Source organism: Trichomonas vaginalis, chromosome VI, assembly GCF_026262505.1.
Source record: "Trichomonas vaginalis G3 chromosome VI, whole genome shotgun sequence".
In the NCBI taxonomy this organism is placed as follows: domain Eukaryota; phylum Parabasalia; order Trichomonadida; family Trichomonadidae; genus Trichomonas; species Trichomonas vaginalis.
Genome location: NC_067208.1, coordinates 11,071,498 through 11,086,309, shown reverse-complemented (window position 1 = coordinate 11,086,309; position 14,812 = coordinate 11,071,498). Strand labels below are relative to the sequence as shown.

Below are 14,812 nucleotides of genomic sequence, written 5' to 3'. Positions count from 1 at the left end.
GATGTTAGAAAAGTGGTTAGAAAACGTGTTAGATCTAACATGCTAACATAAACATTATTTTTCAATACTTTTTCAGCACTTTTCCGTAGTTATATATGAAAGACAATTCGAGATAAAAGTCATAGTACAATGGAATAATATGTTGCACACCATTTGTTGTGAACCAAACTTGAAAGTCAGAGAAACTGTTACTAGGTGGTTCGTAGAATTTAGAAGCAAAGTCATAAAAGTCCTTACCAATACATAGAAAACTATTGTTGCTTGAACTGAAACTTGCATGACACATAACATTTTGAGGGTCAAACACGTTTCTATAAACTGTCAAATCTGCTGGTGGAAGTATAAATTTAAATGGACCATCTGGTGGTAATGGTTCGTTCTGGTTTAGTAACCGAAGAAATTGTGCCCAAGAACGTTTGTCTACTTTCCAAAATAAAAACTCTGTATCTCTTGGAGGGTTAATTTCAATCTTTTGAAATGAAACGGTGGAGTTCATCTTGTCATATTCTAGTTTCAGATAGTATGTTCCATTTAGTAAAGAGTCGTATTTTTCTTGAAATTCCCAATAATATTTGTTCATTTGAGTTTGAAAGTCATTTAGAGTTTTCTCAAGACTTTCGTCTGAACGAACTGTAAAGATTCTCATTTCGTCAAATTTGTCTATTAGACCATCAGAACCTTTATACTGCCCATGAAAATATACTGCGAACATAAATGCGTTAGTTCTATTTGAACAAGATGAACTCTTCTAAATCCTATTGCCTTTGCATCTGAAGGACTTTGAAGCCAACGAATTGGATAGTCAAACCTGTATGCTCGGGATGAAATTTCTTCATCTGAAATAGTCCTACCAGCATTTGTAAAGATATAGTCTAACGGTTTTGTATCTGCTACTTTTGTTCTTTGTTTTTCAACCTGAAGCATTTAATATATGTAAAAATATATTGTTTTAAAATGGTATGCCATTTCATATTTCTCATCTAACAAACAAGTTTCCCAACGGTCTTCTCCAACAAACTCAGCGTACATTTCAAATAAAATAAAAAAAATGTCACTTTTTTTGAAAAACGTTTTTATTTCATGCAATGTTTTATTTCTGTGCCGTCTTCAAGTATGCCCCAATACTTACGCTTGGAGAGGACATGAACTTCGGTGAAAATTTTGTCCAATTTGAATCGACCCATCTTTTCACCGACTAAACCCATTTCAATGAGTTTGTTGTATCCTTCTTCGTTCGTCATGAGTGCGTCAATGTTCTCATAGTAAACCTTGACTTTGGATTTGACTTCCGAGAAGAATTTGTTGTAGTTGTCAAGGACTGCCTTTGCGAACTGAGGGTAAGACCAATGTTCGACAATAGGTTTTAATGTGGTTACTAAGCTACTTTGACCTTGAGTGAATTCGTACTTCAAAACAAAAGGAGAAAACCTTTCAACAAAGTTGTCGACCTTCTCATAATGTTTACTCTTCATCTCTTGAGGTTTCTTAATGGAATATCCCCATGTCGAATTCATAAGCAATTTGAGTGTCATTGCAAGTTTGGGGTTTGAAGCTTTCCTAATATCATACAGTTGTTGTATGACTTTTCCAACTGTATAGTTCCTTCCCGGGAACTCACCATCTTCGTTTGGAATTCCAGTCGGAATATATTGGACAAACCTCATGTATGCAGCGTTAAGGTCGACATAGTATATCTTTTCGTTTGAGTCGAACTTGTCGCAACCAATTGGTCCAGTTTGTGGAAATTCAAGTGAGTCTCTTATCTTCTGAGAAACTTCTCCTGTTATCTCATAAACATCGTCGAAGCAACCTGTTTCATATAAAACCTTCTGACCTAACTCAGATGCTCTCCAATACAATTTGACGTCAATTGGATGTCTCAATGGAAGTTTGTTTATAGCATCTTGAAGTTCTTGCAACCTCATTGGAAGTTCTTCTGGTTCAGGTTGGTATCCGAACAATCCAACCCCTTGTGGAACTGTGTACTTCTTTTGTACTAGAACTTTGTCTGGAACAACTTTTGGTCTTGCTAACAATGAAAAGTTTGTTTCGTCTTTTGGTACAAAAGTTTCTGTAAGCTTGTCATCTGGAATTGGTTCCAACAAACCTTTCTCGAAAAGAATGTTTACAGCTCTGACAATGTTGCACTTACTTTTACCAAAAAGAATGGGTTTGTAAGACTTTCGTTCAACATGAAGTGGTTGTGGACAATTACAATCTTCAACCATGGTAAATTGAACTCAACAACATAGTCGTCATGTGAAGAACCTTTAGCTGTAGGTATGTTGACTCGGATATTGACATTTGCCAACGGTGCAATTTTTGCCAATTGACCTCTGAGAATGTACCTTGTCTTCACACATGACTCAAGATACTTCATCTTCTCATCTGTAACAAGACCAGAGTTCCTGAGACATGTAAGAATGCAAGGTTCGTTGACAATTGTTTCAATTGAATTGTAAATTCCATACCTTGTCAAGTCAATGTCAGACTTATTTATGAACGGGAAGTATCCAGCATGTTGTCTGACTGCTTGAGGGTTAGGTTGGTACCATTCGAACTTGACACTTGCAATTCCTTCAATTGCATTCAAAATGTCTGAGTCGGAGTCAACCATTTGTTCTCTCTTTGTAGTCTTGAAAGCGTCAAGAAGTTTTGCGGCTGTTTGTTCATTGCCATGTGCATAGTAAATGTGACCATCCAAATCTGTTATGGTCAATCTGAGATTGTGTCCTTTCTTATTTCCGTCTTGTATGGCAGCAAGTACTCCCATGAAGCCTTCTTTGTTCTTTCCTTCGTCAAAGTTTACTGTAAAGGTTCGACCAGATGTAATTTGACTTCTAACTTCACGGTACTTCTCATATGCATATTTTGTTCTTTCCATGGGAGCATGACCATCCTCTGCACTACCTTTTTTCCTTCTCAAAGGATGCAATTGTTCGTCATGTTTCCAGTAGAATCTGGCAAAGCCGTCGTGTCCTTCAACTTGAGGTTCACTAACATCGAAAGGCATGTCCATAAGACGTTCTTCTTCTAACCTCTCTAGTCTGTTTGGATAATTGGCACGTGCTGTTTCCAAATCCATTTCGTAGCGAAGACCAGACAATTGTCATAGACTTTTATGGTCTTCCCTTCCTATATTTAAACTTCTTCGAAACTCTCCAACCATATCTTTGTAACTCTGCTTTTATTCTAGCAGATTTTCTATCCATTCTATATGGGGGCATTTTTATAAAAAGAAAAAAAATATTTTTTTCTTTACTTAACATAACTGCCTGCTGCCATAAGTCTTTGACGCCAACCCATACCAGCTAATGAAGGTTGACTTGGTTTAGTTTGGAAACTAAACTTTGGTTTTGGTTTATCTTCAGTTTTTGGTTTTTCTTCTTCTATCGGTTTTTCGTCACTTTTCGGTTCCTCTGACTTTACTTCACTTGCAGGAACAGTTGTGTCGTCAACATCTTCATAAATATCATATGCCATTTGTTTTTGTTTTCCTTTCAACTTTTTGTGTTTGTTGTAAAGTTTAGAATATTTCGACTCTAAGTCAATGAGATGTTCTATAATGAACTGTTGGTCAGTGAAGTAAACTTTTCCATCTGTTGTCTCGAAAGCTCCTTCAGACTTCAATATTTTATTTGTGAGAGTCTGTTTCTTTTTTGAGATACTAGCCGTTCCATTTCTATGAAAAGTGACTTTGTAGTTAGGATTTGAGTTACCAGATCTGGCACTTTCTATTATTGAATTTTTCTCTTCATCTGTAAGTTCTTTGACAGGTTTTGACAATGGTTCTGAACTTTTTGTTTGTGGTGTCAAATCTAAGGTTTCAACTTCTTCGGTCATTTCATCTCAGTAAAAAATTTTAGTTTGGTTTGTTTTCAACTGGTTGTTGTTGTTTTTTAAGTCGGTCTAAAACTTCCTGAGGTATAGGAAGAACTTTACAAACACGTGGTGTAAAAGGTGGTCTTCCATGACTTATTCTGTTTAAAGCTGCATTGTTCATTTCATCTCAATAAAAAACTTTACATTCCCCACGTTTGAGGTGGTTGCGGTTGGTTATTGTTTACCCATTGTTGTGCATGGTTATATCCTCTGTTAAAGAATCTTTCACCTTGGTCCATATAGTGTCCTGCTTGGTTATAGTAGTCATTTGCTTTGTTATAATAGTTTCCTGCTTGTCTTCCTACATTGTCCATCCATCCTTGAACTTTTCCTCTTGTTTCAGGATTTGGAATAAGATTTGTTGCATCTCGTGCTACATCCCAACCTTTCTGTACAGTTTGTATAATAGGTTGTGCTTTCTCTTTAAGTATACCTAATGTACTCAAAATCTTCCTTCCAACTCCAAATACACCTCTGGCTATTGTTCCCACTGCGGGTAAAAATCTAGATGCGACTCCTGCTAATGCGCCAAATAAACCCATTTCTTATGGGTTAAAAAATGACGAATCCAAACAAGGACCCCTATGTTTCTAAAGCGACAAAGAAAGCACTCATGATAAAAATCTTTAGTTCAACACCAAATGCTTGGTTTATGGATATCTTGGAAAACATTCCGAGAGTTAGAACAGATGGACCTCCATACTGGTTAATATTTGTTGGTCAAAACACAAGATACTGTGAAGCCATACCATTATGGTCCAAAAATATTTTAGATGTGAAAACTGCTTTGACAATATTCGTTGACAAATACCATCCAGCAAAACTGACATCTGACTGTGAAAGTTCTTTCAAATCAGATGATGTAAAAAACTATCTGCGTTCAAAAAATGTAAACCAATATTTCATTGTCGACCAAAACCATTCTGCTCTTGGTGTCATTGACGGTTGTATAAAAATGTTAAGAGACTTAAACCAACCACAAGGTGGTGAAGCAAATGAAATGTCATATGATGACAAATATAGACACTTCTCCCAGGCAAAGATGAGACAAGTTTTAAATATTTACAATAACCGTAAACAAAAAGGTTTGGGAAACCACTCCCCCGAAGAAATGAAAAACAACCCTGACTTAGAGAAAGACTATATATTTAATAATTTAGTCAAAAGAGACAAACAAGAAAGAATGCCGGGCTTCAAACTTCAGAAAGGTGACAAAGTAAAAATAGAAATACCTAAACGCGACCCATATGAAAATACTATTGACTATGACAACAATGGGAACTCGACAGGTACTCACATTCGTGTTCGTAAAAATAGAAGAAAGTATACAAGAGAATATTATGAAGTTTTAGGCAAACATGGCAAAATGTACACACTGCAAGCAGAAGATAAAACTACTATTGCCAGACCTCGTTTCAAACTTGTCAAAGTTCAAGGTGGTATACTTTCAAAGACAGTTCCTAACAAATATAAGACAACTCCTGACGAATATGCTAAAGAAGTTGAAAATGACGACTAAGCAATTCTATACCATGCGTAAACTGTCATGTAAGGTGGCATATATTCTTTACTTTGTCCCGTTGTTTGCGTATATCCCGAAACGCGATGTGTATGGTTTCCTCCTCCCTCAGTGTTACTCCAGTAACAATTTATAGCAAACTTAACGTTGTCTTTAACATCATATCCTTTACCTTTTGTCATTGCTGACCAATCCCAATATCTATGCTTATGCCAACCTGCTTGAGATGTACTTAAATCTATGTAGTGACTGTGTGCAGGTAAATTTTCACCTGAAATCGTTTTACTTCCACATGTTTCCTTTGAAGAGTTTGCACAATACAAAAACCTGTCGACTATTTGAGTCCAAGTTCAAAACCCAGAACTGTTTCTGGTCTGGTAGAGTTCATTGACGTATAAATAGAGCCTATAGGATATAATGTTTGAAGCATTTCTGTCTTTAATGTTTGAAGCTCTGTTTTGTCTGCTTTCTTGTCATATAAATCTTGAGCAGTGAATTTAATATTATGTTCATCCTTCATGACATAAACATCTTTACATCTAATGTTTCTCATCGTCGTTATGTCGTCATCCGATGTTAAACCTTGTGGAAAGTTAGGAGGTTTACAATATAATGCATCCCCACCAGTTCCTTCAACCGTTCCTTCAATACTTTCTATAGCAACAGTTGAGAAGAAGTTATGTGTATGTTCTTTATCTGCTTTCTTCTCTAACTCATCGTTAACATAAGTTTTATCTGCTTTAAGGTCTAAACATCCTGAAACCCATCCTGTATCAGCTTTAGTTTTTAAAATCTGCGATGTCCATTCATGATACCATTCAGCCCTTTCTTTAATTTCATTATCTTTTTCATCCACATATTCCTTATCTGCTTTCTTCTCTAACTTACTAGCCACATATTCCTTATCCGCTTTCTTTTCAAGGCTAACGTTTAAGTCTGTTATTTCAGATATAGAATGTATATGAGTCTTTTTAGAATATTCGTTTTCAGCTCTTGTCACTTCACTTGACATTTTATTGTCAACATATGTTTTGTCTGCTAGTTCAGGATGAGTATGTTCTTTTGTTGCATAAGCATTGTTAGCTCTTTCTTCTTCTTTTGCTATTGCATCGTCTACATATTCTTTGTCAGCTTTGTTGTCAACATCTGCTTTCAAAGAAGTTCATTTATAGGTTTCTCGTTTAAAGTTCCTTTTGTTGGATTTATACAGACAGTATGGTTCTTATTGTCTTGAAACAGAAACTCATCTGTCATTGGGTTTAATGTCAGTTTTAAGTTTCCTTCTTTCAATGACTCAGATATCTTAGAATAGTTTGAAAAGTTTGTTGTGTTCTTATTTAGAGCTTGCATAATGAGTTGTCGGTTGTGTTGTATTTCTCTTATGGAAGCAATATCTTTCGACATTTTTATTATAGATAAAATATGCTTCCAATAGAAAAAGAAAATTCAAGAGTTGCTACAACTAAACCATTAGATGAACTTTTTACTAATGTCGGTCAAAAGTTTGAGACAGAGACCGTAAAGCATGAAGGCTATCGTTTTGACTACCCATTAAGATGGTTAAGAGACCCATCTGTCACAAAAGCTATTGGCTTTCGTAGAATGAAGTTTGTGTCTGTAGAAGATAAAAGTTTTCCATTTATTGTAAGGTTTCATATAGATTATATATCTGAAGGGAAACGAAAAATGTGGGAAGAAATTGAGCTAATACAAGTTGACCTTTCATCTTCTCTACGACTGCGTTAAAAAATATAGAAGATAAAATAAATTCATGTTATGCAAAATATGCTGATGATATGCAAATACGAGAGCACACTTTATGTGAGAATTGTATATGACAAAACAAAATTCACAAGTGTCATTCAAATCTACGAAAACAATCCAAATAAAGACGAACAAATATATACAGAATTCACTGCAATGTCATGGTATTATTTGCAAAGAATGTTAAATCAGAAAGTCGAACTTCCTTTAGCAAATATTTACAGTCGATATGCAAGAGATGAACCATATTTATTTAAAGATGTTTTCGACCCAGCTGCTATTATTGTTCATGCTTCATTTTCTGGCGCCCAAAACTCTTTCTTATGCTTGGCAAATGACTTTTACGAAAAACCTACAAAGTTATACGAACCACCAAGTGGAAGTATTTCAGACTTTCAAGTATGGTTTACTACAGATGGAAGAAAAAGAATAATTCCATTATACCATGCGTTTTACTTAGAACTTAGTTTCATATACAACTACTATCGAACGGTAAAAATATAATTTTTAATACGGTTGAGGTGTTGGATTTGGTTGCCAACTTGACTGTGGTGCAGGTTCAGGCTGTTGTATTACAGGAGCTTGTTCTTCTGGTTCAGGGTCTTTAGGTATAATACCAACAAACTGACCTACCCTTTTACCAATATTTTTAACTCCGTTCCAAATTCCTCTTCCTACGGTTTTTATTCCATTCCATATACCTCTTCCAACTCTTCTGAAGAAGTTTCCAATACTACTGAAGAAACCCATTTTACTATATGTAAAAATCTAATGTCCGCCTAGTCTTTTGCGTTTCCTGTTGAGTTCCATTGCATTCTTTAACTGGAGCTCATACATTCTGTTTCTCCTCTGGTAGAAAACATATTCTGGGTCAACTCCTGTGTTCGCGTCATCTGCATAAAGTTGTTTATATCCCACTTCAGGGTTTGTATAAAACTCTTTCCATCTCATATTTGCATACCATGGTGGCAAACCTAACGCAGCGTCATTTGACATGGCAGTTTGCATTTGTACATCTGTTGGCACTTGACCATAGTTTGCCATTGCAGTTTGTATTCTAACTTCATTTGGAATATTCTCTGGGTTTGGTTGTCCAGGTTGCTGTGCATTCGCTAAGTTCTGTGCGTCCATTTAATATTAGATAAAAATATCTCTTACGAGTACATATACTGAACATTTGCAGGCATTGGTTCATCTTCATATTCTCTGTACTTTTCTGCCACGTCAAATAAATAAATGACACAATGGAAAAAACCTAAAACAAGTAGTCCTATTTCAAACCACATTTACTTACTAATAAAATTTCTTTGTTATGACACTTTCTCCGGTTTATAGGACCTCTCTCATATTCTATCTTGTCATATCTAAACTCATAGTCATGTATGTCCTCTAACCATCTCATAACGGTTTCCAAACCACTTTTATCGGATGTAAAGTAAAAGCATGGATGGTTATGTATAACGTCTAAAGTTTCTAAAGAGTCTCTCAAAGTCCAGTCTACTTGGTATTGAAAATCCCATGTGTTATAGAACGGCGGGTCCACTATAAAGAAAAACATTTTCCTTGTCTTTATATTTTTCATACAACTCTGTCCAATGACATCTCACAAACTCTATACCCTCAATATATTTTTATGTTCTGTTTGAAAACATTTGTATAGTTAAGATATAAAACTTTTGACATAAGTGTTTCAATGTCATGAACTCTTATAGCACCACTATATAATAGTCTAGCAGATATACTATCCCAGTCTATATATTCTGCTTTTTTCAAAACCTCTCTCACAATATTTTTCTTATCTAATGGTATACGTTCCATCTTACCTATAGGTATCTTTTCTTTTAACTCTTTCAATATATTGTTTGTGTCTGGAATATGTTTGAGACGGTCCATATAGTTGTCGAAGTCATTGCATATAATCTTTGAGTCTGGGAATATTGTATGACATAAATGGATATATAGAAACTTCCACCGAACAAATCTACAAATGTTAGACCATTCGGTAGTTTCTTAAGTTCTCTCAATATAATATCTTTACATCTACTCTTATTTCCAAAGAACGGTAACGGGTTTTGTAAAATTCATTTATATATAATAATAAAAATGTTTTTACCCGAAAAGTGACAGAAAAGTGACAAAGCATGAAAACATATATAATTTGTGAAAAGTGACATAAAAAGTGACATTTTAAAAAGTGACACCATTAATATGATGTAAATAACAACGGTTTTGGTTTTGTCACCGGCTGGTCGGCTGGGGTTCGGTCCTCCTCTTGGGTCTTGGGCAAAATTTCTTAGGGCTAGAAGGGGCGCAGCCCCTGGAAGCCCCACTTACCTGACCTTATATTTCCACTCATTATATTCGTAAATTTTGAGGTTTATCCTTCGCTTTTAAGATCATTGAATTTGATTTTTATATAAAATAGTTATATATTAGAAAATAATATGAGTTTATGTGATATTATTTTTCAGAAGATTTTGTGTTCTTCTTCAAAATTTTACTTTTTTATTAAAAAGAATCTTTACAAAATATACATTTACTTTAATTAATATTTAAAAACGTGCTCTATCAAAAGTTCCAAAAATTCAATATTTTAGCTTTTCTGATGTGTCACTTTTGATGAATTTCTGTTTACAACAACATAAAAATAAAATAAAAACAATTTTAATAAAATAAAATAAAAAATAAATGATATCACTACCTTCACGCGTATGAAAACATAGCACAAAATAAATTAAGGTGAAGTGGTGAAATCTCACCTCTTTTTTCACCCGGTTTTTCACCCACTTGAATTCATTGCTTTATAACTCTCTTCTAACTCACTAAATAATAAAATAAAATAAAAATAAACGTTGTCAGAGGTGAAAAAATAAATTAAGGTGAAGTGGTGAAATCTCACCTCTTTTTTCACCCGGTTTTTCACCCACTTGAATTCATTGCTTTATAACTCTCTTCCTTTCTCCAACTCTTCTAGCTTCTTCTTAAGTTCAGCAATGTTGTCTTCATGTAATTTAATCTTTCTCAAAATTCCTTCTTTATCTAATGGTTGCTTTATCTTTCTAAACTGAACTCTACCATCCTTCATAGTATGAATGTAAAAACCTTCTGGAATAGTTTCTGATTTAATGTATTCTACCAAGAACTTTTGTTTCATTGCTTCAGTGACTTTATTTGTCATTTCAATCAAATAAAAATTTTAATATTAAATAAAAATAACGTTATTTTTTTTCAGTAAGGAAACGCAGGAGTTTTACGATTTATTTGAGGAGTAGGTTCTGGTTTAAATGTTGGAGTCGGTTTTGGAGTTGACTTTTGAACAGGAGTTTGTACTTTCATAGGTTCAGGAGTCATTGAAGGTGTTGTTTGTGAAGGCGTTGGTTTTGGCGTTGGTTTTGACGTTGGTGTCGGAGTTTGTTTAACTTCAGCTACTTCAGTATTATTTACAACATTTGCTTTATTTCTTTTCAACATCATTACTGCTCCTGCTGTAGCTAGCAAACCTAGTGGGAGACCATATTTTATATAAGGACTTGACCAAATGCTATTTTTGACAGGAGCTGGTGGAACACCTAACCTTGGTGAGACTGCTCTTTGCCATTGTGCAGCTCGTAAGAAATATTCAATAGGTGCTCCATAATCGTTTGGTAAAATTTGTTTCATAGATGGTGAAGGTTCACGAGAGCTTGATGAAGAACTCATTTATAAGCTTTAAAAATAAACGTTCATCCTTTATTCCTCACTGTCGTCCGTGCTAAGTTATAGTCGTCAAGTCTTATTATTGGTATGCCTGACTGTCTTACTTGTATTGCAAAGCAACAATCCCTCATAAATCCAATAAGTGGCTTTGGTACATTTTCAGTTGCTAGTTCAATAGGTCCTTTAACAGACAATTTGTATGTTATTGGAGCAGTAGATGTTTGACCTTGCTGGAAGCAAAAGTCCACTTCAGTTGGAAAACCACATAAGAAATGTGTGTTGTCATAGCTATCCCATTTATGTTCCACACTACCATCATCCACCAATGACCTCATAACATCTTCATTAAATCCTATCATATCATTGTTTGTATTGCAAGCGTTCGCAACCATTTCATAAAATACAGGTCCATATGATTTTTCAGGTTCTGCAGGCATATTTCCATAAGCTCCCATGGAAAGCTGAAGATATTTAAACTTAGGGTTCTCAAAATTAACATAATAGTTGTCTTTCTTTCTAAATAGTGCCCAAATACTTTTAACATTAATAGGCGTATAAGCTGCTGTAAATGTTGCACTTGAACTATCTGTATTCTTTGAGAATGAACCGTCCATAGGAATCCAATCCATAACTTTAACAGGAAAACATAAAGCCTCGTTTGTATAATGTTCTACAAGTTCTGTATAAATGTTAGGGTCTAAAGAGAATGATTTTGGATGAATGAAACATTCATTAAAATCCATCTTTGTTCGAAATAGTTGCTGGGTTACAGTTGTAATAGTAACTGTTCCACTAGCTTCTATTGCCTTCGTTATCATAGTGAATGGTTCATTCCATGGAACAAATTTATTTGTCGGTGGATTTGAATCTGAAGCAAATGCAACTTTAAGAGTTGGATTGAAAGCAACGATATCATTTACAGATATAGATGTGCATTGTAAGGCGTCGCTACTGAACTTTACTTTAAGCTGAATGTTACCAGCAAATGCAGGAATAAATCTTATAGCTTCTAATGGTAAAAACTTTCTAACAGGAATTCTTAAACGAAGCTTAAAATCAAATGATTTTCCTGCTGTAATTGGACCACTAACAATTTGTCCTGTTCTGCATGTTCCCGAATGACTCCATACATCTTCATGTCGAGTCTTTGAAAAAACATCTACTTTCTTTATTTGTTCGGTAGTTTGTGAGTTTGAAGTTATATATGCTTCTTCTCTTGCGTTGTCTTGAGAATATACGATACGACCATTTGCAAGGATTTGATATCCAGCAACTGCATAGAAAGCGTCATCGAAACCAATCCAAAATCCTGGTGGGTTTGTTTTATTGGAACCTGAACCAATTTCTTTATCTACAATAAATTGACCTTCCATTTTATACGTAATGAATGTATTGTAAAGGTCCAACATATTTTCACCAGGAGGTGAGAGATTGAATGTTACCCATGTGTTATCTTTAGCAGTTCCAGGTTGTGATGGAATCTTTGCGTCAGAATATTTTCTATTAGTGTCACCAATTTGAACTGCATTGTCTATGATATCGAAATATGAGCGAATCTGATGAATATGCTCTGCTGGAGTAAATTCGTTTAGCTGTTCGTTCTGCATGTATTTACTTCAGATAAAAATATCTATTTACTTCATTATTCTCACTCTTCTTCTTGGCATTCGTGGTGGAAGTTGTTTCTTGACATTTTCAATGAACTGTACATTCTCTTTTGTCTCAACTTCTTTCACTGGTGGGTCAGGGTTCTTTGACTCGGTTTGCTTTTCAATGAAATTCACGAACTTTGCAATAAGCTCTTGGTTCGTTATTGAAAGTACATCTGGCTTCTTTTCTTCTTGTTCTTTTGGTGGCTCAGTTTGAACAGAAGGTTTTATATGGGCTTCACCCTCGGTGCCATGCACCTTAATGTTGTCGCTCTCTGCATTCGCTAATGGAACCTTTCTTTTTCTTACATATATTTTACCATCTTTACTCTGACTTACATAATAGAAAGGATGTTGTATTCCTCTGGCGTCATTTAATATAATAGACTCTCGTTCTGATTTTGACAAGCTCATTTTACATTGGTTAAAGTTTCAATTTTGTTTTTTATCTGCAGTCAAATGACTCAGACAAGTCATACGGACAAGACCCAAGGGGTCATAGATGTTGAAGCATTGAAGAAAGAAATTCGTGAGCAAATTTTATCCGAACTGAAGGAACAAAAACAAGAACAAAAGCCAGAGAAACCAAAGAGAAAGTTAAGTGAAAAACAACTTGCTGCATTAGCTGCTGGAAGACAGAAGAACCCACGTTTGCTGGCGAAGAAAGCTAGAGAAGAAGCAAAAGCAAAGGAAGAACAAAAAGCTAAAGAAGCTGAAGTGGAGAAAGAGTAAATGGTTTATTTTTATCGGAACTAAATGTATAGACAAATACCTTTATCTGTTGCGTTCAGTAGTGAAAACCCTGACGTCAAAATAAAGGGGAACAGAGTAACGTTTAAGTTTCCAACAGACTGGATTGTGAACATAAATGAAGAGAAGTACATTGGCATAACATCTATGTATATAACACGTGCTTTCAGAAAGGTTGAATTTATACTTCAAGTCGAGATAGAAAATGACGAACAGTCTTTAAGTGCCCAAAACATTCACATGTACAGGTACTTCAATGATAGTACGACGTTAGAAGACTGTATAATTACATTTTACGAAAATTTTCAAAAGAGGTTTAACATGGATTTAGAAATATTACAACCTTTACGTGATTTTCTTGCAAAACTGAAAGAAGAAGGAATTGTAGAAAGATTAATAGCTTTTCATTACGAGTTCGTGGAAAATGAAGATGGAACACATGACTGTCAATTCATAATATTCTCACCATTCAATGAATTAGCTGAAAAGAAAGAAAATCCATTACGTATAAAATTTCAAATCTCTGAACCAAGTGATGATTTCAAAAGTGTATTCAATTATGATGCAATGCTTCCGAGGAAAAATGATTTTTCAGAAATTAGATTTCCAGGTATTTGGGATAGAAAGCAAGCAATACTTTACTCTAATATAGCCAAAGGCGTTGAAAATGAGTTCATTGGTCATACAAGAAATTCACCACTGCCAAATCCTAAATATTACAAGCTTACTGGCTTCAATCGTGAGTTTTGGATAGACATGTACTCCACTCATGACCATAAAGCACCTGTTTTGCTACCTCCAGATGGGAAAGATTGTTTATACATTGAAGCACAATTGTTAAACTCTACAATAGCTGTATTGTAAATGACCACATAGGCTTCGCCCTTGCCGCTAGCGGCTTATTTTTATCACGAATGACCTCATTGCTGACAAAAATAAATGACCTCAGAACTTCAACTTACGAATAAAGCTTGTTTTAGTCGTTATTGAGAAGTTAAACTTCTCTTCAAAGCAAGGTTGGCATGACTTACATAAGTCAAATGCAATCTCTTGACCGTCATGAAGTGCTTTATATAACTTCATAACACTGAACTCAGAGTCTTTGTCAAATTTTCCTTGCGGAACCATTAAACTTTTATCTTCATTGTAATAGCATTGTATAGCTTCAGGAAACATTTCATTTGCTGTTAAAGCAAGGACGTCTTGTTTGACACCTTTGCAACGTGCATGGAATGCAACTTCATTTAAATCGTTAGTGAGTAAGTCTATGTAGGTCTTCTTTCCACAAAATATCGACTTATAAGCTAAACTTTGTTTACCTTTTGTGATTTCTGCAAAGTCGGAATGGAACTGACCTAAATTCTTTCCAATAAGTTCGCGACCATATCTCTTCTGAAATTCCTGAGCTAAACGCGGGATGTCTTCATTGAAAATACTGATACCATATGTCCAATCCCATATCTTCAATCGTGTAAAATACTTCATTCATGATACGTTTCGACATAGATAAGATATTAACACCAAGTGGACAGAAGTTAAAGTGTCTGCAAAT

At 34.9% G+C, this 14,812-nt stretch overlaps 13 protein-coding genes and 1 pseudogene across 14 annotated transcripts, besides 4 other annotated features; 3 read left to right on the top strand and 11 right to left on the bottom strand.

Annotated features, from left to right (window-relative positions):
- Positions 1–5,481: part of a mobile genetic element that runs on past the window's edge.
- Positions 1–14,812: part of a mobile genetic element that runs on past both edges of the window.
- Positions 62–712, bottom strand: TVAGG3_0844230 (uncharacterized protein; the record flags this gene model as incomplete). Its single annotated transcript, XM_051248975.1, has 1 exon — positions 62–712. One exon carries the CDS (start codon positions 710–712, stop codon positions 62–64), a length of 651 nt encoding a protein of 216 aa, XP_051084450.1.
- On the bottom strand, positions 2,225–3,019 carry TVAGG3_0844220 (uncharacterized protein; the record flags this gene model as incomplete). The annotated part of the gene is made up of 1 exon (XM_051248974.1): positions 2,225–3,019. A coding segment is annotated over one exon (795 nt), but the record flags the coding sequence as incomplete, so codon positions are not given.
- TVAGG3_0844210 (phage tail repeat-like family) lies at positions 3,259–3,843 on the bottom strand (the record flags this gene model as incomplete). Its single annotated transcript, XM_051248973.1, has 1 exon — positions 3,259–3,843. The coding sequence occupies one exon, from the start codon at positions 3,841–3,843 to the stop codon at positions 3,259–3,261; it is 585 nt and encodes a 194-aa protein (XP_051084448.1).
- TVAGG3_0844200 (uncharacterized protein) lies at positions 4,023–4,424 on the bottom strand (the record flags this gene model as incomplete). Its single annotated transcript, XM_051248972.1, has 1 exon — positions 4,023–4,424. One exon carries the CDS (start codon positions 4,422–4,424, stop codon positions 4,023–4,025), a length of 402 nt encoding a protein of 133 aa, XP_051084447.1.
- TVAGG3_0844190 (uncharacterized protein) lies at positions 4,535–5,090 on the top strand (the record flags this gene model as incomplete). The annotated part of the gene is made up of 1 exon (XM_051248971.1): positions 4,535–5,090. A coding segment is annotated over one exon (556 nt), but the record flags the coding sequence as incomplete, so codon positions are not given.
- On the bottom strand, positions 5,482–6,805 carry TVAGG3_0844170 (annotated as a pseudogene). The gene has a single exon. A coding segment is annotated over exon 1 (1,324 nt).
- Positions 7,346–7,669, top strand: TVAGG3_0844160 (uncharacterized protein; the record flags this gene model as incomplete). Its single annotated transcript, XM_051248970.1, has 1 exon — positions 7,346–7,669. The coding sequence occupies one exon, from the start codon at positions 7,346–7,348 to the stop codon at positions 7,667–7,669; it is 324 nt and encodes a 107-aa protein (XP_051084445.1).
- Positions 7,673–7,915, bottom strand: TVAGG3_0844150 (serine threonine-protein phosphatase family; the record flags this gene model as incomplete). Its single annotated transcript, XM_051248969.1, has 1 exon — positions 7,673–7,915. The coding sequence occupies one exon, from the start codon at positions 7,913–7,915 to the stop codon at positions 7,673–7,675; it is 243 nt and encodes an 80-aa protein (XP_051084444.1).
- On the bottom strand, positions 7,934–8,209 carry TVAGG3_0844140 (uncharacterized protein; the record flags this gene model as incomplete). The annotated part of the gene is made up of 1 exon (XM_051248968.1): positions 7,934–8,209. The coding sequence occupies one exon, from the start codon at positions 8,207–8,209 to the stop codon at positions 7,934–7,936; it is 276 nt and encodes a 91-aa protein (XP_051084443.1).
- Positions 9,767–9,804: a mobile genetic element.
- Positions 9,807–14,812: part of a mobile genetic element that runs on past the window's edge.
- TVAGG3_0844120 (uncharacterized protein) lies at positions 10,107–10,343 on the bottom strand (the record flags this gene model as incomplete). Its single annotated transcript, XM_051248967.1, has 1 exon — positions 10,107–10,343. The coding sequence occupies one exon, from the start codon at positions 10,341–10,343 to the stop codon at positions 10,107–10,109; it is 237 nt and encodes a 78-aa protein (XP_051084442.1).
- On the bottom strand, positions 10,394–10,825 carry TVAGG3_0844110 (repellent protein 1 family; the record flags this gene model as incomplete). Its single annotated transcript, XM_051248966.1, has 1 exon — positions 10,394–10,825. The coding sequence occupies one exon, from the start codon at positions 10,823–10,825 to the stop codon at positions 10,394–10,396; it is 432 nt and encodes a 143-aa protein (XP_051084441.1).
- On the bottom strand, positions 12,060–12,170 carry TVAGG3_0844100 (uncharacterized protein; the record flags this gene model as incomplete). Its single annotated transcript, XM_051248965.1, has 1 exon — positions 12,060–12,170. A coding segment is annotated over one exon (111 nt), but the record flags the coding sequence as incomplete, so codon positions are not given.
- TVAGG3_0844090 (uncharacterized protein) lies at positions 12,970–13,242 on the top strand (the record flags this gene model as incomplete). Its single annotated transcript, XM_051248964.1, has 1 exon — positions 12,970–13,242. The coding sequence occupies one exon, from the start codon at positions 12,970–12,972 to the stop codon at positions 13,240–13,242; it is 273 nt and encodes a 90-aa protein (XP_051084439.1).
- Positions 14,206–14,745, bottom strand: TVAGG3_0844080 (organellar and viral DNA polymerase type B; the record flags this gene model as incomplete). The annotated part of the gene is made up of 1 exon (XM_001293680.1): positions 14,206–14,745. One exon carries the CDS (start codon positions 14,743–14,745, stop codon positions 14,206–14,208), a length of 540 nt encoding a protein of 179 aa, XP_001293681.1.